The following is a 27,455-nucleotide window of genomic DNA, read 5'->3' as shown; positions in this document are numbered from 1 at the left end:
TCATACCTCTGACCTTGTGCTTGATTTCGGCTTGGGCCTTGACTTTCATTTTGATTGTTGCTTCTTCGACTTGAGCTTGAAGGGTTACTTCTTCCACCTCTGTGTGGGCTTCTTCCTCTTCCTCTAGCATATGATCTTTCTCTTCCTCTACCTTGACCTGATGAACCTTGTGTCTTGAAGGCATGCTTCAATGAGGATCTTGTTTCTCTATTCAGTGTATGTTCATGAGAAATGAGTGATGCATTAAGTTCATCCACTGAGAACTGTGAGAGATCCTTTGTCTCTTCTATGGCCACAACAATGGCATCAACCTTTGCTGGCAAACTTCTCAAAACTTTCTCAACTATTCTTCTTTCCTCAAGTGTCTCAACATGAGACCTGATTTGAGTAACGAGTGCACTTACATTTGTAAAAAACAAGTCTACATTTTGATACTCTTTCATACAAAGTGTTTCAAAATCTCTCCTCAACATTTGCATCTTTGTTGTCTTGACTTTTGTCATGCCTTGGTAGGCTGTCTAGAGGGTGTCCCATGCTTGCTTAGAGTTCATTGTTGCTGCAACCCTTGGGAAAATACTTCCATGAAGTGCTTGGAAAATATAAAACATGGCTTTTGAATCCTTCTTCCTGTTGTCCCTTAACACATGTCTTTCTGCTTGAGATAAGGCATTGTATGCTGCTGCATGTGCTAGTGTTTGAAAACCATTCTCCACTAAATCCCAAATGTCTTGAGAAGAAAACATGGCCTTCATTGTAAGAGCCCAATAATCTTAATTTTACCATTGAATGGAGGATTAGTCAAGTTTGTGGCCATTTCTGAGTGAAAAAAAAAATTCTACCTACTAGTAAATATGCTAAAAACAATCTTCCCTCAAAACAATTTTAAATTTTAATTGTTAGTAAAAACACTTGTTTTTACACTAATAGAGTTCAACCTGATACCATATTAGTTCTTTTTACGGGGAAAGGCAGAGTAGTGACTTTCATTTTTTTTACGGGGAGAGGCAGAGTAGTGACTTTTGTGAAACTGATTTCGCGCATCTAGATTGACTTTCATATTAGTTCTTTTTACGGGGAAAGGCAGAGTAGTGACTTTCATTTTTTTTACGGGGAGAGGCAGAGTAGTGACTTTTGTGAAACTGATTTCGCGCATCTAGATTGACTTTCATTTTTTTTACGGGGAGAGACAGAGTAGTGACTTTTGTGAAACTGATTTCGCCCATCTCGATTTACTGGTAGCTATACAGAGACTTAAAACCACGGGAAAAAAACAAAGTAAAACAGAATAAGTTTGGAGCAACACCATAATAACTTAGGATTGAATTTTAAATCATGAAAATACATTCACATGAGACTACGGCTCATTCACCAAGTAAAAGATTTTACGTGATTTAAACTTCAGGTAGAATAACACATAGTAAAACTTGTTTTTCACCGGTCCACCAAAATTTGCTCCACCATTTTCTCCTCAAAGACTCTCCCTTTCTTTCTAACTTGCAAAATCATTTTTTCATACATATTTATCTCAAAACACAATTTGATACATCACAAAGCAAATAGGTGTAATAATTAATAAGTGCAAAATAATTAATACGTTGTTATTGTTGAGTCTAGAAATCGGGTAGGTGTATGTAGAGTATGGGCAACAATCACAGAGTGAATGCTTGCCCATATCTAATTACCAAAATACATTAAATGCCTTAAATTCTTTGCTGTGTTGTGGAATGGTTCACGGAATGGTTTGCACGGTTCTCTGTTCTAGCTTTAGTCCTTCCATCATCACACAGAGAGCCGACCTGCAAAAGTACTTATTATAAATATGGCTGCTGTCTTGGTGTTTAAAGCGATGGTTGGGATTAATATTTCTAACATTCTGAACATTTTTCCAAAGTTGAACGCAGATACAACCATGCACCTGTCAATAGAATTACACACATCCGGTCGTAGAGGAAGAAACAAAGCAGCGTAATGACCATAACAATTGCACCCACCCTGGCATCGTGAGCCATGGCTGGGTTGGACCTCCAGTAGCTCTCTGACCCCTGTACAGATCTCGCAGGTCTGGTACTGTTCCCATTATCCATGGACACACAACTTCTGAATTTCTTTGCTTTAGAGTTAGGTTGATCCTCGTGCTCATGATTAACGCTATTATTTTTCTCCGCAGGTCCCAGAAACGAAACCAACACCGCACCCTCGCCACTTCTTTTCTTCCCATTTCCCTGATCTCTGCCTCTAGTCACAACCGGAATACATCCCTTCTTCGAAAACAGGAAATTCACCATGGCCTCTGACACACAAGACTTGCTTGCAATATATTCTCTTTTGGCAGAGAGCTGGGCATAGATTCTCTGGACCTCGTCAAGCCCTATGGTGGAATAAGGATTCGATCTCTTCCCATCTCTCTGCCGGTATCTCGGGCTGGGCGAGACCACGATTTCTTCCCCTCGCCTTCCACGGATACCCTACCACTACGCATTGATATTTTTTGTCAGATATATACACGAAAATCCAAGTCAAAACTGCTGACGTCAGTTATTGCCCACCTTAGCTGGGTTCTGAAGACTTGAGCAGTCTGCCATGCAATTTGTCTCATGCCTTTTCCATCGTGATGGCTTGGCTTTGAATAAGAAGGAAGCATCTAGAGGAGAAGATTGGTTGAGTTTTATGATATCCACGACAAAACATATAATAAAATATATATGTATACATTCTAGAAGAATCATGCAAAATAAAATGGATCTTGAATACAGTGGTTTTGGTTTCTCCTAGCTCTTCTACTCATGCATCGCTTACTTGACACTGGGATTTGCCCACTGGTATTCAAAATGAAAGGATTGATTTGGCAGAATCATATAAATACTATGGGCTGAGATTAATCAATGTAGTCTTAGTCTAAGGATTCAGAATTTTGTTTGGAAAATTATGGACATTAAAGTAGTATTTTGAAAATCGTTAGCTAGAATTCTTTTTTGGAAATTTTGATTATAGTTTTTAAGTTGATTTTAGATGTTTAAAAAATTTTAATGGTGTTTGAACCATTTTCATCTAAATTTTAAAATAAAATAAAAAATAACCAGAATTTGGCCATCCTTTAAAATTGTAACTTTTGTAGACAAAGATGCAGATAGATTCGAAAATAATCAAGAACACGCTTCACAAATTTATTAGAGGAAGAACGAAATGCGAGCACAGACGTTTATAAATATGATAGCGTTTTTTTTTATGAAGTGTAATATTAATATTTTAAGAGTATATTATCTGAGTTGTGGATTATTATTATTTTAGTTGAAGTATTAAAATACATTATAATTTAGTAGTTAGTTTTTAATAACTATAGTTAGTATTTGTTGTTATTTAAAGTAGAATTTTATTTTATTTCTGAAATATTTTTAGATTTTGATTTTGGGTTGCTATTATGTTTTCTGGTTTATTAAAGTATAAAGAAAACAAATTCTTAATGAAAGATAATTTCAATCTTATATGTCATAGTTGAAATTCCAATAAAAAGTCATATACTTACCCATAACATTTAACCCCAGTTATACCATAACATTTAACCCCAGTTATAATTTAATTTTTTATTAATATATATGAAATGTATGTTTATATAAGTTAAAATAACATATTCTATGTGACATATTAACAATATGTCATTTAGCTATTACATTGCTTTGATTTTTTTTATTGTTAGCTTTTCCTTAATAAAAAAGATTTTTATTAATAAGATTTGAATATATGTAGGTTCAAGACTAACCATTCTTGGTTTTATCAATCTTTAAAAAAGGGTTTATTATGCTAAAGTAATTTTTTAATATAGTCAAATTATTTATTTCGCAACATAATTTTTGAAATTAAAACTAGAAATGGTTAAAAAAACAATGCATAAACATAAAAAAGAGGGAAACTAGATATGGACCGCTAAGGAGGGAATACCTAAAGAATAACCATAAAAAAAGATTGATATCAAAACATACCTTATAGGTAATTTAAACGTCTGTTTAGATAAACGATATGCCTATAGTTAAGCTATCTAAGCACATGTGTGGAGGACAACCATTTAAGCACATGTGTGAAGGATAACCATTCAAAGGAAGGAAGTATTTTTGACTAATACTTTGTTATAGGCACAGTGAGTAACTAATTTTGAGTCCCTCGTCACTTGAAGTTTCTTTACAGTTTTAAGAGAAGCAATTGCAAACAAGGTTTGCAAAGCAATGGATTCTACCTTATCCATGGACATATCTCAATTGAAAGGAAAGAGAAAAAGACATATAGAGGACCACTCTGACATCACACCCTAGTGGATTTCGTTCTAAAACATCATAAAAAAGACTAAGGAATGCCATCGTCTAGAGGGGACATTATCGACACTATCCTTTTCTATAACTTCAAATCAACCCAGAATTCATTGCAAAATTTTATTATTAAATAAGTAGGGATCTCAACCAAAATATCATGAGAATAGAAATTTCTAGTGTTTTTGGCCACCATATGCTATTTATAAATATACATGTAAAACCTTCCTAAGAAATAATGGATTCATTTTCTTTCTGAGATTTTAGGCCAAATTAGAAACTAAAAATCCATGAGGCCTTTATATCCAAATTTGAAATCACCTTATCACATACTTGCATTGTGTATGGACAATAATTAAAGAGTTGTGATATTTTCTTTTGAATCTCTTCATAAAGAATAATGGCTTGGGCCCAGCTAAGACCTTTTCAACCCATTGTCCCTTGTGAGAAGGTTAATTTTTATGGCTAGCCAGAAAATAATTTGCATTTATGAGGAGCATGTAGTCTCCATTTAGAGCTTTATCACCATTTATTTACACCTACAAATAGAGATTTAGAAAGGGAATCATAGAAAAGTTTTGTTTGGAAGTCCCCATTATTGGGGTTCTTTGAGCAAACTAGATTTTCATCTATAGTATTTCTTAGTATTACAAAATTTGAGAGAAGGATCCTAATATATGATTCTCATTCATGTAGCTCCTAGAGACAAAGGCCCAAAACTACGATGGGCTTCTATCAAGTATGATTCCATTCTTTAGAATTTGTGCCTTAAAAGCAACTAGGAAAAAACATCCTACTTGATGAAGGAGACGAATAAGAACATTACTCAACATGAAATCATCGCCAACCCCGATTAAGTGTCCAAGCCCAACATTACCTCTAATCCACTTCTAATGGACCACTATGTCAATTCACCAATGTGGGGAAAAGAAAGAACAAGATCATTCAAAAAAATAGAACCCTTTGACGATTTGTGATATTTCTTAAACCAATCGTGAGATGATAATTTAGGGAGATATTTTTCTTTGAATATCCTTCCCCATAACGAGGAATTGTGCACTAAATACCACAAACTATGTGTAGCTAAGACTTTGGTGAAAATGATTTTTTGTTTTAAAACCTTAGCCTCCCAATTTCTTTGGGAGGGAAATTTTATTCCATTTGACCAAAAGGACACTATAAAATTTCCTTATTCCTAACCATAGGAAATGGAAGCATGTCTTTTGAAAGTTTTGAGAAAATTCCTTAAGGATAAAATGCAATCAAACACCAATAACCAAGGATACTTTCAATGATAACCTTGATGATAATAAATCTAAATCCTCTTGGTAAGAGCCTATTGACCTAGAATGAATTTTTGGATTCAACTTTCTTAAACAACCACATTCGATCAGTGAAAATGTAGTGATTAGGCTTGAGGAAAAATCCTAAATATTTCAAGTCATCATCTAAATATTTTTGGGTAAATGGGAAGTAATGAATTGCTTGGGAGGCTATGGACTTTGGTAAAGCATGTTGGCGGCTATGGAATTTGATATGCATAACAATGGTTGAAAGTAATGATTCTTAAAACTAAAGAATGCCCCAAACGGCTGGATGAAAAAAATGCATGGAAGGCTCACTTGGCAATCTTGGCCAGGATTTTGGCCAAGGTTATTGATATCTCACTGGGTTGGGTTTTTCCCAGATAAACATGTGTGTTTATGTGTTTATGATTGTTTCTGGTTATTTTTCATCTCATTAAATCTTATTAATTAATTTATTCTCCCCGATAAATTCCTATAAGATAAATGTCAAGTAAGAGAAATAAAAAAAAAAATTCCCTAATGCTGCCATATCAGATTTCTCAACACCAGATAAGGGCTAACATGTCATAATAATTAAGAAAAATATAGTTTGATTTGGGGACATAGTATTGTTGTATGACAGTATGTTTGTCACTCATCTATGTAAGTTCCATATGTAGTAGATGGGATCATATGTCATTCAACGTATAAAGGATGTCGGCATAGTAAAATTAAGGAACTTGGATGGCATTCCATGTGAGGGATATGTTAATTGGAGTAGGCTAAACCTATAGAGTGGTAGTCGAGATCTTGTGCACTCTACGTAAATGAGATGGAGGATCAGTATAACGGTTTTACATAAGTAAGATAGCTTGGTGATCACTAGTAGGAAATTTAGAGAGATAGTCATTATAGATGTGAGATACTAGTTCCTTTATCTTCATGAAATATCAAGACACTGCATATTGAAGAAGGTATTGTGCCAGACTAGACAATGCGTAGTGATGGGGTCCACCCTACCAAGAGTCTATGACTAACAGTGATAGGACCAAGAAAGGAAATGACAACAAGACTACGTAAGAGGAACAATGACTATGGTATAGGGGAATTAGGGTCACTTTAGAATAGTTGTATGCTAGGAAGCTTGATAGAAATAGGTAACTAGGAACCTAACTGGTACAAAATTTGGAAAACAAGTGGAAATGAAATTTAAGTTGGATAAATTGTAATCATTTGAAAAACCAAGTACTTAGTGAGGAAACTACCACCAATGTATGATAATCATGATGGGGAAAGGCATCATTCCTTTCAACCTATGGCGAAAGGACACCATTTGGGATAGTGAATCACCTCATATCAGGGTGTCATAACGAAGTGATGGTTTAGAAGCGAGGAAGGGGAATATGGAATAATGGGAGTATGAGTTTTCTAAATAAAATCATGTGTTCAAGTTGTGATAGCTGGCTAGTGAAATGGAATAAATGGATAAGAGTGTGTAAAATAGAAACTGCAAAGTAAAAGAAATTGAACGAGATTCAAGCCGAGTGAAGAGGATAGAGAGTTTTATTAAGAAAGTAACATGTATAAATCTATGGGAAGAAAGATTCAAACATACAACGAGAGGAAGATGTGTACACAGTTCCTTTTGTTCCCCTCAGATAGTAAGGATGAGCAAGCATAAAAAATAATTTCCTCTTTGAAGAGAGAAGGCTCAAAACATCGTTGTAGGATACCAATCTAGAGACAAGTTCAGAGAGGGTTGAGCTGATGGAAACCACTAGCTATAGGGAATAGAGAAGATATATACCACCATTCAAAAAAATCCAGGCTTCGATGTCAGTCCCTAGAGGATTCAAGAATACTGTAGAAATCCCACCTCTCCCACCTGGGGTACGTAGAGAGTGGAAAATGATAATTTTTCTGGAGTGCATTGAATATACATATAATGATATTTTTGACCTATCTTAGCTCCTCAACCTCCAATACTATTTGCAAAAAGTGTCAAATCCGGATAAGGTTCCCAAACTGGAACAAAAAAAATGGGACTATGGCTTAGAGACAAGCGAGATGTTGAACTTGTTCCACAACCCACATTTTGGATGTTAATATGAATTCACCATTGTGTTCCACAACCCACATTTTGGACGTTAATATGAATTCACCATTGTCACAGAGTGTCGTATAGATTATATTAGTGGTGGATGTTTATGTCTTGATAGAAATATGTCACTAACCATAGACGTAACTCATAGCATTATATGCCTCCTGGTTGAAGGAGAAGACACAAGACCCATAATTAAAGACAAGAATCTTAACAACAAGGTGACTAAAACTTATAAAATAGAAAGGGGAATTCAAGGGTATTTGATTTCTCTGGTCAATGACCAAGCCACCATATTTACTATACAAGAAATAGCCTATACTATATTACATAAATGTTAGCTAAACGAGATCCCTACCATTGTTATCATGGTGCAAAATTGTTCTGACAATGGGGAAAGGATGGATTGGGTACCTTTTCTATTGAAGGAGTTCTGGTAGCACTATTTGGACACTCAATAGATGAACCCATATCTCCGTTATCTATGGCTATTAATTATGATTGTGTTAGTCACTTGCAAAAGAACATAAATTTTTTAGATAGTGGCTGACCCTGCTTAGCCTATTGTAGTAGCAAAGTTCCAGAATCTATGGCCCTCAAAAGAACTAGAGTGGAATAAGTTCAAAAAAATATATTTCTTTATCACTGTGGGGACATGTTGTGCAAATTTATTTGGGAGACACCTTGGCTTCCTGAAGAAAGTGTAAGAAAGTTTAAGGGTGTGGCACAATTTAAAGCTAACCCACACTTCATCTTGATTTTTTCGTGGAGGGACTTAGATCATTGTTAGCAGGGAACACGTTACAATTTGATAATGCGAGAGTTTTAGGGCATGGTGTACTAATGGGAAGCTACTTTGATGGAAATGGGAAGACCAAAAGGACATATGGACTCTAAAATGTAGTCCAAAAAATTATGGTTGTAGGTGCTACAAAATAATTTCGTAGTTCTTTTTTAAAAACATGTAGACACTATGAAATAATTTCTTAGAACTTCAGAAAAACATTGTTTTCCAAATTTTAAGGTGAAAATGTCTGATACTCTACAAAATCGATTCCACCATGGTATATATTGACTCCTAACTCAAAGAATATTCTCCTCCTACCTTTGCTTATGGAGGATTCACCTCACTCAAATTAATTACCTGAATTTCAATTGAAGGAACAATTTCTTCCTACAAAAATTGAGGTGTTATCAATGGTAGAAACCCAAAGGGAACCACAAAAATACTTGAAAAGCTTGGATCTATCCCTTCCTCAGAGAGGGTTCTCTCTATTAGATTTAGATTTGTTGTTTTGGGATATTAGGCTAGATATTGAGTTTCTGAGTTTGGTTGTTTTCAAAGATTTGGTTGCAATTGCAATGATGTTAGAACAACTGTAGCAGGGCAAGGTAGGCAGGGTATTGGATCTGTGGAGCATTTGTGGGGTGAATGGGATGAAAATATTTAGATTCAATTAAATATAGATTTTGCTAGGATTAATTCTGTACTTAATATCAGAGTGAAAACATAAATATTGTTTATAAGCTAGACCAGGCTGCATTTCAAAAAATTCAGCCCTTAATCTTCTTTAATCTTAATGTTCTTTAAACAAGAGAGACAAAAATAACTTATGAAAAACTAGAAAAATAAAATTTTTACAAGAGAGGGAACTTCACCAATTGCCTGACATAGGAATCCTTGAAAATATTTTTTGTATTAATGGAAATCATCACTTCATTACATGTACATCTTTACATCAAAGATCTTCTTTCTTCACATGAGTTCCAACCTATTCTAAATCTTATTACAACATATTTATAGAATTTATGCCAAACTAAATTTAGTTTCCAAAAAGGAATTGATTACTGAATAATATCTCACAATTTCTGGAAAAACCTGAGTAATAAACTAAAAATGAAATCAATCACTCCAAAACTGCAGGAAATCTAGAATATTTCGGGAACTCATTTTTATATTTTGAATCATATTTCCAAACATTTTGATTAAATCTATAAATGAATTTCATAATTAAAATTTCAACATATTTATTTGAATGATTTAGTAAATCATATTGTTTTGAAATCCTTGTGTTGTTTTAAATCCATGAATTGTTTTCAAAACTGTGCCTTGTTTTCAAATCCATGCCTTATTTTTTCTTCCCATGGATTTAAAAAAACCATGCCTTGTTTTTCTTTCCCATGGATTTTGAAAACCATATGTTGTTTTTCCATGGTTGGTAAAGTAATTTTTAGTTTCCCCTTTTACTTTCAATTGTAACCTCAATTCACACCTATAAATCTCAGTTTACTTTCACAAGTCTTGTTTTAACTTAGCCTCATATCCGTAAACTGGTTTACATAAGTCTCAATTTTTCTCACCCTCTCATCCGTAAAAAAACATTTCATAAACGTATGAAATATTCCCTTTATATACTTTCCAGCCAAACTTTAAATGAACTTGTGCCACAATGTTAATGAATAGGGACAATAATAACGGTATTTAAGGGGGAAGGTAGTATGCGGTTGTCCTAAATTAACAAGAGGATGACAACTGTAAAAAGCAGTAAGGTGAATAACATATTTTTTGTGCGGGGTGGGGCCACAACATTGTTTGAATTTTCAATTTTGACTTCAGATTGATGCATGAATTAAATGTCGTTCTAATGTCTTAGAAATTAGGTTGCTAGGTTATTTTTGAAATACTTTTAATAATTTAAATAAATAATTTCACATTTAGGCCTTTTTCTTTGTCTTGTGTTTTTAAGGAATAGACTTCAACTTGCTCTATCTTTTGATACGTAAGTCACTTTGAATCACTAGATATACTGTTGGAAATTCTCTTGTGACCAGTTTACCATCAAAACATTTGCAACATGATCTGACCTAAAATTTATATGCAAAAAATATCCCACATTCAGAATTTTCTTGACCATAGAGCATCAAGAACTAAATGGTTCCTTTGACAAATGACACCTAATGCTTCATAGGATAAACTTTACCAGTATATTACCAAAAAAAATAACTAGATAATCATCAATTGATCACTGTAAATTATATGACCCCAACAGGAGGCACAACAAAAATAATTCAAAGGCTACGGTAAAGAGGCACAAATGAACAACCACTACTTAGAATCAACTATCAATAGACATGTTCACATTATATGGATGATCATAATGAATTTTCAAATGTAAATAATCAACTATCAATATGTTCACATTATAGAGATGATCATAATGAATTTTGAAATGTAAATAAATGCACACACAGTTTGAGTGGAACCAGAATGAGAGAAGCACACATATTTATGAATAATATACAGTGAAAAAACTTTCTTTCATTCACCTTAACTTACATACTCAGAGGTAGGAGAAGATATACTCCTCCTCCCATTCGATGCCTCTTTTATTCACAAACCTTAATCAACGGTTTGTTTCCTCTTGTCTCCAAATGAGGGATGTCAAAAAGACACTTTGCGATTTAATTATTAAAATGAGAAATAACTTTTAAATTCCTAGACTCTTCGACTTATTTCAATCCTACAGTTAAAGAAAATATTTAGAATCCTAACAAAACAAACAAATAAATTTTCCAACTCAACATGTGGTCAGTCCACCATGACCTCGGTGTAATTCTCTTGCACCAACCTCCAGAGTAAGGAAAAAATCATGAGCTCCTTCTGATAAGATCCTCTATAAAGAAGCCTTCCTTCTATAGAGCTGCAACACTCATCTATGTAGAATCCTCCATCGGATGGTCCTTCAACTTCACCAAAAATTCTATATACTCTTTTCCCCTAGTGGTCTTTACAACTTTGGTACCCAAGATTATCTCAACATTTGGACACTCTGCCATAGGCATCTGTGATTCATAAACTGTCGTGGATATTCCACTGGACAATTTGTCATAAACAAATATGATAATATTATATTAAAAATATCATATTCTACACTATTATAGTTTTACTTAATTTCTAGATATGTAAAATTAAATCAAGAAGAAAAGTAGAGAATGAAAAGATAAGCTCACACACATAATACACAATATATTTCAACAGTGTATCTTAGGAACTCAAATTTACTCCTAACAACAAATCCCTCTTTCTAAACTCCTGTGTATAATCTTCAATTTTTTGGGCTTTGAGCTGCCTAAAATTTGGCCAACTCATAATGGCTTTTTGCATATAGGCTAAAGGGTAAAATTGTCTTATAATTGCAAAAACAAATTCAACCCAAGTAATGGATACCTTACCACGAGTTCATATTTCCTCTTGAGTCTTTGCTTCCCACCCGACTAATGCTGCTCCTTCTAGCCTCAATGAAGCCAACCATATCTTTATGTCATCTTCTTAAAGGTTATGAATTTTGCAGTATACCTCCAGTTGGAAAATCCAATTGTGTAACTTTTATGCATTCACCTCTACATTGTACATGGGAAGTTTCAATTTTATGTCCAATTTGAGTAACAAAGTTTTTCCTTTTGGGGTTTTTGAGCGAGTATGGATAGTTTCAGTGGTGGTGATGGAAGATGATGTTGTGTGAGATGATGAAGATGATGAGGATGGTGGAGATTGAGGTGGCTTTCCATCATTACCTTTTGAATCCTTCTTCTCATCTCTTTTATCCTATGAGCTTCCTTCTCCATGTGGAGGTTTAGAACTCTCTCCAACCATTCTAGAGTTCCTCTCTTCGTAGAGGACTTTAACCATCTCAGTTAAAGTGTAGAAATCTTTCTTGAATTAATCCTCTTCTTAAGGACCTTCGAGCTTTCTTTCTCCAGACATAATGGTTTTGGATTCAGGCTCAGAAACTAGTACTGTTTATACCTCTTCAATCTTAGTTGAAGGAAAAACTTGAGGAGTTTCACGTGCAGCTGGAATTGGAACTTATGATGGTGGAGATTGTGGCCTTATGGCTATCCTTCTTCTAGGCATAACCTAAGGAGTTTCAACCGACATTTTCCCTTCTCCTCTCTACAACTTTAACCTTGTAAGAATCACAATTTTGCAACCATTAAAACCCTAATTGCACAAAATTAAAGCAGCGAAGCAAATCAAACTTGCTCTAATACTAACTTGATGTGTTATTGAATATTAGTTTTGAGGTTATGGGTTTGCGGTTATGTATCTTCTTTCACATGGGGAGGGATGGCCCTCACCTCACTTCCAAACTTGAATCCATTAAAATTTATATATTAATTGTGCTCCATAGAGGTTAAGTAATATGATAGCAGAGATGGTAGAAGGCTTTGATTGCAGAGGGGAGGTCGTGGGATTGAACCCTGATGCCTCCAATAAAACTTTTCTCCACCGTCAAGTCTACTTATGTTGTTGGGAGGTGCCACATGGTAGCCTCTGGGCTTGCAACATGGAATTCTCTCGTTGGACCAAATTTCAACCAATAGAACTGTGTGACATCACCACCTCAAACCCAATGAAAATATTCCACTTGTCAAGCTGTGATTGAATGTTGACCAAATTGACCCTGCCTGATCACTTGCCATGTCAGCAGTATGGACTAGTGATTGTGCAGTGACAGGGCTTTTTCTGAAAATTTTGTCTATTTAGCAAAGCGAATAGAACTCAATAACTTCCTCATATAAACTCGTTTTTGAGTGAAATGAGTTGTATTAGGATTGCTTTTCCGAGACAAACACATTCGTTTAGGTTTCGAGCCATTCTGAGAACTTTAACTTTTGAGATAAATACTAAATGGTTGATCACCACTGATGTAAACTAAAGCCAGAACACAAAAAATATAGATATAACCATAAATATATATATGCAATGGAAATAATACTTCATTTAATTAATATAAAAATATTGAAATGTGCTTACAAACAACATGGAAATAAACTAGCTTAGGCAACGATAGCTTATCTCTAAGAAGAGATGTGGAAGCTACATGTCTTTAACCTATGTTACAATGAGGCTCAAGGGACTATTTATTATTGAACAAAAAGAGGAAACCCCAAGAGATGTAACACCAAGAGTTTGTGGGCACCGTTGGGGTTAGTTGGGTGGTCAACTTCCTAGGGTCGTAACTTGGTCATATTATCTTCGTTTGGCATGTAAAATACCTTTCTGGAAAGGTCTCCTCGGGAACTACAGAATTTTCGGTAGGACCCTACCTATGGCTACAATTACAATCCTACAGCAGACCTCAGAAAAACACCATTTAGGGGGACAAAACTGCCCCAGAAGTTCACGACCCAAAAAAACTACTAAAAATAGTAAATGTTAAAATAAACAAAGAAACAAATGAAACTGAATGGCGGTCTAGGTGGAATAGGCGGGCGGCCATAATATCCACCTGGACCATTCCTAGATAGGAACCCTTCAGTCCACAATAAACTCTCAAATTTTCATCATAATAATCCTCGTGAACATCCTTGTAGGATGCACTGGAAACTTGATCACAAGAATTGACAAACCAAAAGAAATGAAGCAAACAACATGGAAAATGTAAGTAAAGATAGATTAGGTGTGCATCTGGAAACCAGTGCGCTCCAAGATTATCCAAGAGAGAATTTTTGGTACCCAGAGGACATAAAAGTGGTGAGTAAGTAAATTACAGTGGGAGTTGAGTACATAAAGTAATGATTCAACATAAAGGGATGGAAACCTCACCCTAACATCCATAAACTATTTTGAAGTGTGCATGGGTGTGGTGTACCCTCAACCCTCCTCTCCAGAGAAAATATTCTTGACCCATGACCCTTTCGAACCTAAGCACAAGTATTTGGTTTACCGAAAGATGACGGAGGGTATGACAGTCATGATGGTGTTGATGCTTTGTAAATGCTAAAAATATTGACATAAGGGGTAAATTGTGTGCACCTTCAAAATTTAAGAAACAAAAGTGAGGTTCAGATGGTGAATATTTCTAAGAAATTCAGAGATATTTAGAGAAATATTATAATGCAAAAAATAGATGAATCACTGTAAATACAAGATAGGTAATGGTAACACAATAAATCCTGAGAAAATATGTTTCGGTGAATCCTCAGGAAGGCACCAGGATTTATCAAGACCCAAGAGTAACTCATAATTTACTTTAGAAAGTTGCAGCCACTACAATACATAGTCCTCACATCAAAATCCCTACATTTACATAGAGGAAGAATGAAGTGTCGATCACACATAGACATAACTGCGAAACTATAGTCAAAATTAAACTGAAATGTCCTCTAAAATCCTGGAATTGTATCTTAAACCTTTTATAATGGAGGAAGAAGGAAAGAGACACACATTTCTAGAACCCCTATACAAAAAAGAAGAATCAAGCTTGCTACACCATACACCTACGGAATGAAACTAATGGTAGAAATCGAAACCATGCTTTCAGAATTCGTAGAAAATAAAAATAAATATAACCACGAGTACACAAGATTGTAATATGCCTCTAGATTTGGGTTTTCCTCCTAAGGAAGTGACTATTCCAAGTGTTGGTGTTCCTAGAGAGACCACCCAAACTATGAGTGTAGTAGAGCGAGAAACCTAGTTCAGAAAAGCCAAAATGGCCAAGAAAGAAACCCATCCAAAATGAAAAGAGTTATATACATGAAATGAACTAATAACCATAGATGGTGGATGCCTACAGGTTTTGTTTCTTATATGGCCATTGTGCCAGAGCAGAGGGAAAAGTTGTAGAAGAGGAATAGGGGGCGAAATGACAGTGCCACCATGTGGAGGAGGTGATAGAAAAAAGAATGCACTGACTTAGCTGTTAGGGTTAAAATTGGTCTAGGTTTGTACCAATTGATCACAAAAATCGATGTTGAACTCCTCATCACAACCGTCAAACGTCGTCACCCCTCCATTCCAATAATATCGTGGTTGTCATTTGGTTCCCTTGTGGCAAGAGAAAACGTGGCAAAGTCTAGTGTAAGGGGATTGCGGAAGGGGTAGTAAATGTTTACATACCATCATATATCCCAGGTTAGAGGGTATAGTTAAATGATGTAAAACACAGTCGATGCAAATGTATGGTGTCATGTACAAGAGGAGTGTTCCTTAAAAACCTAGTGAAACTAATAATGCTACCATTTCACACCTTACATCTTGTAGAATTTACTTGAGTGAGAGGGGAGGTTCTTCCTATGGATAACCTGATACATGATAGTAAGCCCAAAAGCAGGATAAAACAAATTCTAGGTGGGTAAAATAAGAAAATAATTCTTATATAGATGATGGTGATAATATACACATGGAGAAGCAGATAGGGTGGATGATTTTTTTTCTTAATAAAATTACTCTATTAACATTAAAGGGGTAAAATTACATCTAGACCATAGTAAAAAACAACTGCCCTGTAGGAGCGGCAGAGAGAATCAGAAACACTGCCCATGACAGTGAACTTAGCCGAGAGTTAGTTTTCAAATCCGATGCAGGGGAACAAGTATTGACCCCCTTACTGAGCTTGCAAAAATTCAAAGAAGCATGCAAATTGAACCATATCTTGCAGAAGTGAACCCACTTAGCAGCATGAACCAAAATTTGCCCGCTATTATGGGCCGCGTGATAAGTAACAGAGGCAACAGAGAAAGAACTACGCATCTAGAGGCTCCTCCATGATTCTGCGCCAACTGAACTCAGTCAGAGCACTTGCATGAGTAGCATCAATATCATCCCTTGCAAGAGCAGCATCAGTACCAGAAGGACCAGGAGCTGCCATTTCCATCACCACGTCCAAGACATTGTGAGTTGGGACCTCCAGAACTTGCAAATAGAAAGGAATCTATGCAGAGACAGAGGCAGGGCCCTGTTGATGAGAGCTGGACTCTCCTACCTCCTGGCCTTCTTCATGAAAGAACACCGAGATGTGAGCAGTGATTCTTGGACGATTCAGGGAACAATTGAAGGTGAAAATTGTCGAGCCAAAAGAGGGAGATGACGAGGAGTCAGGAGGGTAATGGCTGGGGAGATGGAGACGCCCTCTCCCACTGCGCGTGGGAGGGTAATGGTTGGCTGAGAGATGACTGGAGATGGAGGAAGAATTGGAGGATGGGCGGGAGGGTGCATGCCTAGGAGTACCCCTGCGGCTCCTCATTCTATGGGGAAGATGGGGCATAATGAAGACCGCAACAACACTATGAAAACAAGACCGCTCAACCACCTCCTCAGAGCTCGGACTATTCAAATGAGCATCCAAACTTAGGCTGGAGGCCTCCAAAAGAAACCTGGGCATTGACGGAGGCAGCTTCGCAGAATTGCTCGAGCATGACAAAGCGACAAAGCATAACAAAGCAGTAGACCATAACAGACCTTTACCAGACCAGAAAAGCACTAGAGGCTTCAAAACATTCCCAAAGCTGAGCCTATATTTAACTCTCTCAGCCCTGCCTCGAATCGCACCTGCCATAACTACTACATTGAAGAGAGCCGAGGCCCACCGCCGACCAGAGCATGTAGAAGCGATGGAGAAATCAGAGGACAGGCTGGGTGGATCAAAGCCACATGAAGTGAAACAAATGCACGCAATGATCCCCAAATGCCACTGTTTATTCTGCATCAGGTGATAATCCATGTGGTACAGGGCAGGCAGGTGTCGTCCCACCTCGCCGCACCCCTATCCCATCACATTAACCAACTGGCTATACACCCACATCCGGGGAGCTGCATCCTTTTGGACCAGAATTTTGCATTCCTGTTCTTGTCCATGATTCTGAATTATGTCTAGAGCTCTAGTGAGGAGAGAATTCCCATTTTCCACTCCCAGGTTGGCCAGTAGATCCGCGACCTTTTTGATTTCCTGTTTAACATGGTTCAATATGATTGCTTGGTTAGTGTTGAGTGTTTTTTCTATAGCGTCCAACCTAGCTTCAAGTCTCCAACTGTTGGTGATTTTATGCGCATGAGCTCCATTGAGAAACTAGTTGGCCAAGTTGATGAGGATTAGGGAGTCTCCTATCTCCAGAGGCTAGAAACCATGTTGTTGGGAAAGGGGTAATCCTTGCGAGAGACCCTCCAGCTTAGCTGCGTTTTTCGTGTCCCATCCATTGTTGCCAAGGTAAATCAGGAGAGGGAAGCCCTTATCATCTTTGAATGCCGACAAATCCTGCTTTTCCGGGGTTACCCTTTGAAGCTCCATGAAAGTTGAGTTTGAATCTATGCCTTGGATGGGGGACCATGAGTGCTTTCTGATATTCATGCTTTCTGAAGGTTTGCAAGCGGGAATTCCTTGAGGGAGTTGTATGTTCCAATTTTCCCATATGGCTATCTCATTTGCCTGCGTGGGAAAGTCATCCAGAAGCCAAGATTATAGCACCAAGGTCTCTTTCAGATTGTGACAGAGGTTGCCCCAAATGATTTCTAAAGGAGTGCTTTGGTCTATTAGACACACATGGACAACAAGAGAAAATAGGAAAGATAAAACATTCAGTACATTTTTTATTATCAGGAGATATACATTTATAATACATTATGTGACCGTTGGGTTTCACATCCCAAGGTCTCTTGGACTCCTTTTGTCCATTCGGCTTCCAGACTAACCCATTGAGGATTAGGTGTCCAACATTCCCCCCTTAATCCGAAGGGTTATGTATGAGTCCAAGAAGAGAGCTGAAATACAAAATGTGCAAAAATGCATGGCAGCACTAGGCTGAATGTGCTCTCTGAAATGTTGGTATAAAGGGCGGTGGTCTAAGGATGACCACCAACACTGGAACGCTTAGTGCAGTTCCGGAACTCTTCCAAAACTGGCAAGAAGCTGAAGTTTTCTGCTAGAGGAAGTGATCCTATTGTTTTAAAGAGGGAAACCTTAAACCAATAAAAGGAGGTACCACCCGCATAAAAGGGAGAACTTCAACCTAGAAAGGGAAGTCTCAACCTGTGATGGTTTAAGGATAACCAACAACTCTGGAATGCTTAATGCAATGCCTGGAACTCTTCCAAAACTGGCAAGAAGCTGGAGTCTTCTACTAGAGAAAGTGTTCTCAATTTTGTTCCTGGAATTCTTCCAAAACTGGCAAGAAGCTGAAGTCTTCTGCTAGAGGAAGTGTCTAAGATTGCCAACTGAAGGCATGTTCATGGGCATATTTGTTTCTGGCTAAAACTCTGAATTTGGTGTGGCAGGTTGTGGCTCAGGCTCGCTTGATGTGGCTTTGAAGCTTGTAGATGACCATCATTTCCCCCCTTGTCAGATACAAGGTGAGATGATGGAGAAAACTCAACTGCAAGACTATTCAATATTCTGGAACAAGTTCTGACATGTATTTGGAATATCTTCTTGGCTGTTGATGCCCATTGCCAAGAAGCGATCCATCCAAGATGAATCTTTGTTCTTGCAGGACGTTTGTTTTTGAAGCATCTGTTTGAATAATGACTGGTTTTATGACAATGCTTACATGGATGAAGATCAAAACAGTGATATTTCAGATGGCCAACTCGGTCACAGTGTTGGCATTTCATGATCTGTTGTTTTTGTTGTTGTTGTTGTGGAAGAGGGGCAGAATCTGGAACAGCTGGAGGTGAACTGTGATGAGGAGCAGCTGAACTATCATGAATGAATCCAGCACTCTGAAATTGAATGGGCTTGGCGTAGTCTGGAATATGAATGGACAAGTCCTTTTCATATCCAAGACCAGTTCTGTGCTTGTTGTGGACAAGCTGTTCCCAAGGTCTGATGATGGGCTTGGGAAGTGCAGACTGAGTTTTTGCATCTGCATGTACAACTATTGCTTTATTGGGTACTAAATCTGAACCAGCTGTAACATTATTGACTTGCTGTTTATGGGAGTCTGTTTCAATCTTCTGAACAGAAATAGGTTCAGAATGATGACTCAACTGTTGTAATTCTTCCTGCTGTAGCTTTGTCTCAAGTTGCAAAAACTCAATATTTTCCTGTACATTATGCAGGCATGTCTGAATGTCATGGAGAGTGTCTTTCCTGATTTGCACTGTGTTGTCAGCAGTTGCTACGATTAGAGTTCTCAATAACTCCAATAATCGATGAATTTTTGTCATTATTTAAACAACTCAAGTCAACAAATGATCACAAATGTACTTGTAAAGGCAAATTGCTAATAATTCAATATTCTTCAAAATTAAATGTGCCCGATGATAAGAGGGAAATCTACTCAATTGATAATCCTTTGCAAGAAATAAATATTTCCTTGAAAATTGATTCTCCTTTATGTCCGGCTGTCAAATAAATTCCTCTATTGTATGCCAACAAACAATAAGTACATTGGAAGAGTTCAAGCTGACAATACAGTTCAAATAATGTTCATTTGTCCATTGTCTCAAATAATCACCTTTTTCTACTAGCTTCAAGCTATCCCATCCTCTTTCACTAATGTTGGAAACTTGACTCCTCCGACTGCTAATAACAAATCGATGGGATAGAGAAACACGTGCTGGAAGGTAAATATCAGATATCAAGCAATGTCAAAGTGATGTCAGGTTTCTGTGTTGTCTCTATAGGTTAGAGCTCAAAATGACAATCAACGCACCATTAAAACATATCAAAAAAGGAAACAACACACGGCCATAAAAACTATATCAGCCCAATATACAGACTTATGTAGAACACCTCATCCATAATGCCATCCAAATATAATGCACAGTCCAGTGGTCAAAACTACTTAATGCAATTCGAATTGCTATTTTCCAACACTTTTTCTGAAGTGTACATAATTTGACACACAAGACAACGCCTCACTGGAGTGTTAAATCATGAACGTCCAGGCTGAAGAAAGGTCGTGTTTCTCTGCTGCTTGATTTTAGTACCTCCAATCGTAGGATGGCCTTGTAGGGACGCGAGAACTCAGGCTCTTATCCCAGATCTTACATCGATTACAGCAAAATTAGTATTTATTTAATCAATCCATGGATGTCGACCTGCACTAGCATGAACAGCAATGACAAATTCGTCCTTGACTTTGCTGCGTCTTCCAAGTTCAATAGACTAATAAAATCCAACGATTAGAGCGCCACGAAAGACCTTGATAGATGGTCGATTTGTTTCATATCCCAGCAACGAAAACCAGTTCGAATTCCAGTGTGAGATGGATCGGTTCGTAGGCTAGATTCGACTATACAAAGCCGTTGGGACAAGCTGCAAATCGTGCCTGGGAGTGATGCTTCTAGTTCTTTTGCCAAGGGTGGTGTTCTTACTGAAGAGCTCTGATAGAAAATTGTTAGACAAGTGGAGTATTATTTTAGTGATGCAAATCTGAGTACTAACGACTATTTGATGAAATTTGTGAGTAAGGACGCAGAAGGATTTGTTCCTATTCCGGTTATCACATCATTCAAGAAAGTGAAGAGTCTTGTTAGTAACTATGCATTGGTCATAGCGGCGCTGAGAACGTCTTCACAACTAGTTGTAAGTGAAGATGGGAAGAAAGCGAGGAGAGTGACACCAATGTCAGATGCAGAAATTGAAGAATTGAATGCTATGGGTTAGCGCCCATGAGAGGATGCTGTAAACATTGTCTTTCAGTCCCATCTCATCACCACTATAATTTCCCCGCAACCTATGAAATTATGAAATCTGCAGAAAACTCTGTGGATCCATGATATTAAAAACAAACCCGTGACAAACTGAAACAATCTTCAAATGGGGTAGCAACGAGAGTATTCATTACACAGCTAAGCGAAGTTTGTGATGAAGATACCATTCAATACCATTGACAATCATGCCGACAGCGGCAAACAACCAAATCATAAAATCAAAACCTGAAAAAGTCCAGAATACCAGATATACGTTTAAGAGGCACTAGCAACATTATAAGACCCGATGCTCTTTTTCCGGTTTCAAAGAAAAAGATGCATTGCACAACATCCGCCAGTGAGTCCACAGAGACCAGAAAGGCAACCGTTCAAAGCCCTCGACTCCATGATCAGAGAATACAGCTGCAAATGCTATTACCCAAAACGTATGCTGAGACAATAACTGTAAATATTTGGAGCTCGAACCTTCACCAATGGCGATTGCACAAGACTGTAGAGATATGGGCTTGCAAATGTACATCAAGCGTCTGCCATTCTAATTCTTTAAAGAGATCTGAACTTCCAAATCATATTGTTTACACTTCGGAGCTATTCATAGTTGTGTGCAACTGCCGAATCGAAATTTTTCAATCCATCCATCCATCAATGGCGGATAATCAACAGAGTACGAGTTTAATCGATGGCAACGGTGTAGCAGCGAAGGCGCTGGCGAGAGCGGGCATCGATCACATGTTCGGAGTGGTAGGCATTCCAGTGACATCCTTCGCCAATTGCTCAGTCAAGGAAGGTGTCTGCTTCATTGCTTTCCACAACGAACAATCTGCGGGCTACGCTGCGAGCGCCTTCGGGTATCTGACACGGACTCTCGCAGCTCAGGTAAGGCATGCGAGTACTAAGATAAAAGAATGATCCCGGCTGCCTGAGACAAACAAAAGGATGACTTGCTCGGTGAAGTAGGCTTTTGGTTAACGGTCGCTACAGAAAACAAATGGAGGCGCAGGTGAGATGTGGGAATCCGCAGAGTATAATCAATGAAGGCGTAGCATAATCAGGTGAAGCAGTTCATGCAATGGAGGCGCAGGTGCAATAACGCCCTTTTGAAACATTTATGACAGTCAGAGAATTGAACAGTCAGACAGAGGGGCAGGCTAGCAGCGTTGAGGTTACGTGGAGCAAGCCAACGTTCAGAAATAAAACGCATATGACAGACAGGGCCAGCCAATAAAAAATGACAGACAGGACAGCACTAAAATTACCATGAAACGCTTATGGACAGAGAGCGCAGGTAAAAATATGGCAGACAGACATGTCAGAACCGCTTGGACAGTGCTGGCAGTGTCAGGAGCAGCTAAAATTTAGCTGAAGAAATATTCATGAGAAAATATTCATGAAGTTTATGGCAGAAATAAACTGCACAGAAAGGCCATAAGACAAATGGCTCACATTAATTATGCAGGGCAGGAATACGCCTGCTCTGATACCATGTTAAACACACATGGACAGCAAGAGAAAATATGAAAGATAAAACATGCAGTACATTTTTTATTAACAGGAGATATACATTTATAGTACATTATGTGACCGTTGGGTTTCACATCCCAAGGTCTCTTGGACTCCTTTTGTCCATTCGGCTTCCACACTAACCCATTGAGGATTAGGTGTCCAACATGGTCTTTGAAAATACGCTTGTTCCTTTCTTTCCATATTGTCCATAGGAGGAGGCCGGGTATTATTCTCCATAAATGGTTGAGAAGTGCGCTTTTATAAGGGCTTTGGTGCCAAAGGCGAATGGAGTTGATAATGTCCTCGGACACTCGGCATTTTCTTTGGCAACGGAAACTGGCCTTCTCCCACAGTTGGTTGGCCAGAGAACAGGAGTCCAGGAGATGTTGAAGCGTTTCCTCCTGAGAATGACAGTTGGGACAAATGGAGGGCCCATGAATGTTTCTCTTCCTTAAATTGTCCCAAGTTAAGATCTTTCGGTGCCCAGTGAGCCAGAGAAATAAGGATACTTTGGGCCAAGTACCCGGAATCCAGATTCTTCCCCAAATAGGATCCGGAGGCATGGAATCTTGGCATCTGATTTTGTAGGCCTCTTTGGTAGTGAAGGATCCTCTTGGGGTATATCCCCATCTCAAGATATCTTTGCCTTCAGAGTATCTAATTCGACATTTTTGGAGCTCACTTTCCAAGATTTCTTTTGTCTGGTTATCAGCATTTCTGATAAGCCTGTCGGTTTGCTTCCATTGTCTGTACCCTTGTTCTATCTCCAGAGTCCACTGTTGCTTGACTGATTCCTTTTGTTGCTCCTCCCATTCTTGGCTAGGCGGTAGGCTGAGGATGCTATCGAGCTTTGGAAGCTGATTCCAGGCGTCCGTCCAGAATTGGGTTGTGCTGCCGTTTCTAATTTCCCAAAAGTTGTGTTGTTGGATCAATAAGAAATGTTGACTAGCCGCATTCTAAATTAGTGAGCCTTTTTCAGAAGGAGTGAATCTTATAAGCTGCTCCGCTGGTCTGTGATTGGCATATTTGGCTCTCTAGATGGCTGCCCAAGGCGTTTTGGGCGCAGAGAGCCATTGCCACCAAATTTTTGCGCCCATGATTTCGTTACTATGATTAGAGTCTCGCAGGCCTATGCCCCCTTTTTCCTTTGGTTTTCATGCCGTAGTCCATTTAGCAAGGGCCCATTTGTGATTTGTACCATGTGCCCCCCAAAGAAAATTGCACTGAAGATCTCTGATTCTTTTAAGAACCCATTTAGGCGCTACCAGAATTGAGAAGAGATAGAGGGGCATTGCCTGAAGCACAACTTTGATTAGCACTAATCTACTGGCTATGTTCAGAGTTCTGTGAGTCCACAAAGTGAGACGAGATTCAAGTTTCTCCAGGAGCATACGCCAGGAGGCGTGCTTGATTGCAAAGTCTATAAGGGGGGTGCCCAGGTAATTGGAAGGCAGGGAAGCTATGGAAAAACCTAGAATGCGGGCAATAGCCTGTTGAGTAATAGGAGGGGTGTGAAAAAAGAAGATCTGCGATTTGGCTTTGTTTATGCTTGTGCCTGATGCGTCAGAGAAATCCTTCAGGAGGGATTTAAAGATGGAGGCTTCCTGAACAGATGGGTACCCGAAAAGCATGTTGTCATCAACGAATTGTTGATGAGTGGTGGCAGGAGAATTGTGAATGGAAATTCCTTTGAGATGCTGGGAGAGAAGGGCTTGCTTGATATGTTGACCTAGCCCTTCAGCCATTAGAACGAAAAGGAAAGGGGATAGGGGATCCCCTTGCCTGATGCCTCTAGAGGGGCTGAATGGTCGAGAGGGAATGCCATTTATGAGGATTGAAAAGAAGGTAGAGGAGATTAAACTCTGAATCCAGCGAACCCACATTGGTGAGAAACCAAAGGCATGTAACATTTTTTGTATGTAAGTCCAACTTAACTTATCAAAAGCTTTGGAAAGGTCAATCTTGAGAATCATACCTGCCTGTTTGGAGTTCTTAAGGGAATGTATGATTTCATGAGTGAGGATGATGCCATCCAAAATTTGACGTTCTTCAACATAATCGGATTGTTCAGGCGATATGAGAAAGGGCAGCAACAGCTTCAACCTGTTGGCAAAAACTTTGGATATAACCTTGTATATAACGTTGCAAAGAGCGATTGGGCGAAATTTGTCCGGAGTGAGGGTACTTTCTTCTTTGGGAATGAGGGCGATAAAAGTTGAATTGAGCGAGGGCAATAGCCAGTGTAGAGTGCGCGATTCCTCCACCACTTGCCACACTTCCTCTTTTATAAGCTCCCAGAAAGAGTGGAAGAAAGTTGTGGTGAAGCCATCCGGTCCAGGTGCTTTGCCCTCCTTAAGCTGATTCATGGCCAGATCCACCTCCTGAGGCGCTACAGGTCGAAGAAGGAGTTGGTTGTGTTCTTCTGTGATAATTTTTGGCACATTTTGAGTGATATTTTCTATAGCAGGCCGTCTATCAATCTGGGGTTCTTGTAGGACCTCCTGGAAGTGATTGATGAATTCCTGTTCAATCTCTGCATGGTTTTCCACTCTTTCCCCTCCTTGCTTTTGTATAAAAGAGATAGTATTGTGCATTCTTCTTTGAATAGTAGTTCTGTGGAAGAATTTAGTGTTTCTTTCGCCTTCTTTCAGCCATCTAATCCTAGATTTCTGCTTCCAGAGAATTTCTTCCTGCTTTCTTCTCTCCTCCAATTGATTGTGAATGTGCCTTTCCAGTTCCAAAGTCTCGTCCTTGTATCCCTCTGTGATTATCTGTTGCTGGAGATCTCTCATTTCTTTGTTGAGTTCTTGTTGGGCCTGAAAGATGTTGCCAAAAGTCTCTTTATTCTAGCATTTGATTTGGGCTTTTAGGAATTTGAGCTTCTGTTGAAACTGGAACATTTTTGATCCCTCTGGCACAGAGAAGTTGTTGCAGGTGAATTTGATGAAGTTGTTGAAGGCGGGATTGGAAATCCAAAATGCCTGAAATATGAATCGACGTCTGGTTGAGTCGCCTGGCCGTTTCCATTGGAGAGAGATGGGCCAGTGGTTGGATCCGGAATACGGAAGAATGGATGCTGAGAGGTTGCCACCGAGATGCACTGTGTTATCCGAGATGAGGAATCTATCAAGTTTTGAAGCAATTTGATGCCACCCAACCCTACGATTGCTCCAAGTGTGCATTCCATTGGAGGTTTGCATATCTATTAGCATATTGTTGTGGATAAAATCTTTGAAGTGGTCAGTTTCCTATTCTAGCCTGACTCGACTTCCGGTCTTTTCCTCTAACTTGGTGATAATATTGAAGTCTCCTCCAATGATCCATAGAGGATGGTCTCTATTGGAGTTAAGTGCTTCTATGGTGTCTAGAAGAGAAATTTTGTTGGCTGCTTCCTGTGGAAAATAAATATTAGTGAGATGACCATGAATGTTGGTGCCAATAATATGAAACGTTGCCTGAATAATGTTATGGGATGCATGGAAATTTGAAAGCATTATTGCTTGCCTATTCCAGGCAATTGCCAATCCTCGAGAAGCACCTGAAGTGTCCACTGCAACAGAGTGACAACTTGGCCAGGCTTTTGAAAGGATGTTTCCCAGAGTGTTACTGTTGCATTTTGTTTCCTGTAGAAAGAATATCTGGGGTTGTTCTTGCTTTATCACATTTTTAATCATTCTGAGTTTCCCGGGGCTATTGAGCCATCTTAGATTCCATGAAGTGAGCTTCATGATTCACTGTTAGTAGTGGGATTGTAATACTTTGTCAATTTAGAATATCTGCCTGAGTCAACCGGGATTTTCCCTATGGCTATAGTTCGCTGGAGATCTGTCTTTCTTCTGTGTTTTTTGCAGTCTTTAGGAAGGAAGCAGTCGTCCCATTGACTTCCTGGCTGAATTCCCAATTGTTGTTGCTGATAGGCTCTGGATATGATAACTTCCATAGTACTAAGCTGATGCGCTTGGATCTTATCATACTCCTTCTTTCTGCATACTTGTTCCAGCTCAAAAATTTCTATACTGCGCAAATCTATGCTTTCCGGTTCTTCATCCATGTGTTACACTTGACTGCTTTCCTCTGAGATGAGAGCTAAGTGCATGGATTGGCTTTGGGGACCGTCAACATCCATTTCCTTGGATTTCCAATCAGGGTTTTTTGGAGCTGCTTTGGGAGTCCCACTGAAGATTTTTGGAGGCAGGGGGTTGGGAGAGGAGGCTGAAGGAGGGATCAGGGGGGATGGGATGATCGGCTGAGGGATTGGCACAGAGTTCTGGGGTGGGTCTTCCAAATTTTTTGCTACAACCTCGAAGCTGTTGCTCGTGGAGGGGATGGAGGCAACATCCTGATGGGGTTTTTTTCCCAGAGGAAGGTTTTTGTGCGATATTTTACACCTTACAACCTTGGCGAAACCCTCATGGTCTGCCTTGCCTGAGGGTTTAGAGGCTTGTGGATTAGAATTTAGAGGGCAGTCTCTAAACAGATGCACAAGGGCATGTCACTTACGACAGTGAGAGGGAACATGTTCAAAATCTAAGGGTTGAATCCATTCATAGTCATCATGGAAGAGACTTACCCATTCCAGAAGGGCTTTTTCCAGGCGCATGAAGACACAGATGCGGGCATAGGAGGTATATCTACTCATCTTTGTTTCTTCAGCATTTTTGACAAACTCTCCCAGCACCTTACCTATGTCTCTGAGTGATTTTTCATCCCAGTATTCCACGGGGAGCGAGTATAGCCTAATCCATACTGGCGCCCAGTTGAGATCCTCCTTGTCAAGGTTGAATCTCTCTCTCAAAGCTCTTAAATACAGACCAGCGAGTTGAAGAAGT

At 38.7% G+C, this 27,455-nt stretch overlaps 1 protein-coding gene across 1 annotated transcript in view; it reads left to right on the top strand.

Moving 5' to 3' along the window:
• LOC149244673 (beta-phenylalanine coenzyme A ligase-like) overlaps nt 1-21,076 on the top strand; it is a 77,079-nt gene extending 56,003 nt beyond the window's left edge. The window contains exon 3 of the mRNA XM_089371614.1: nt 20,812-21,076. Within this exon, the coding sequence (XP_089227740.1) occupies nt 20,812-21,076 (265 nt within the window). The remainder of the gene's footprint in view (nt 1-20,811) is intronic.
• Nucleotides 21,077-27,455: the final 6,379 nt, after the last annotated feature.

The sequence above is a fragment of the Pinus tabuliformis genome, chromosome 8, assembly GCF_031772625.1.
Source record: "Pinus tabuliformis cultivar Carrire ecotype Pingquan chromosome 8, CPIR1, whole genome shotgun sequence".
In the NCBI taxonomy this organism is placed as follows: domain Eukaryota; kingdom Viridiplantae; phylum Streptophyta; class Pinopsida; order Pinales; family Pinaceae; genus Pinus; species Pinus tabuliformis.
This window is presented reverse-complemented; position numbering and strand designations above follow the sequence as displayed.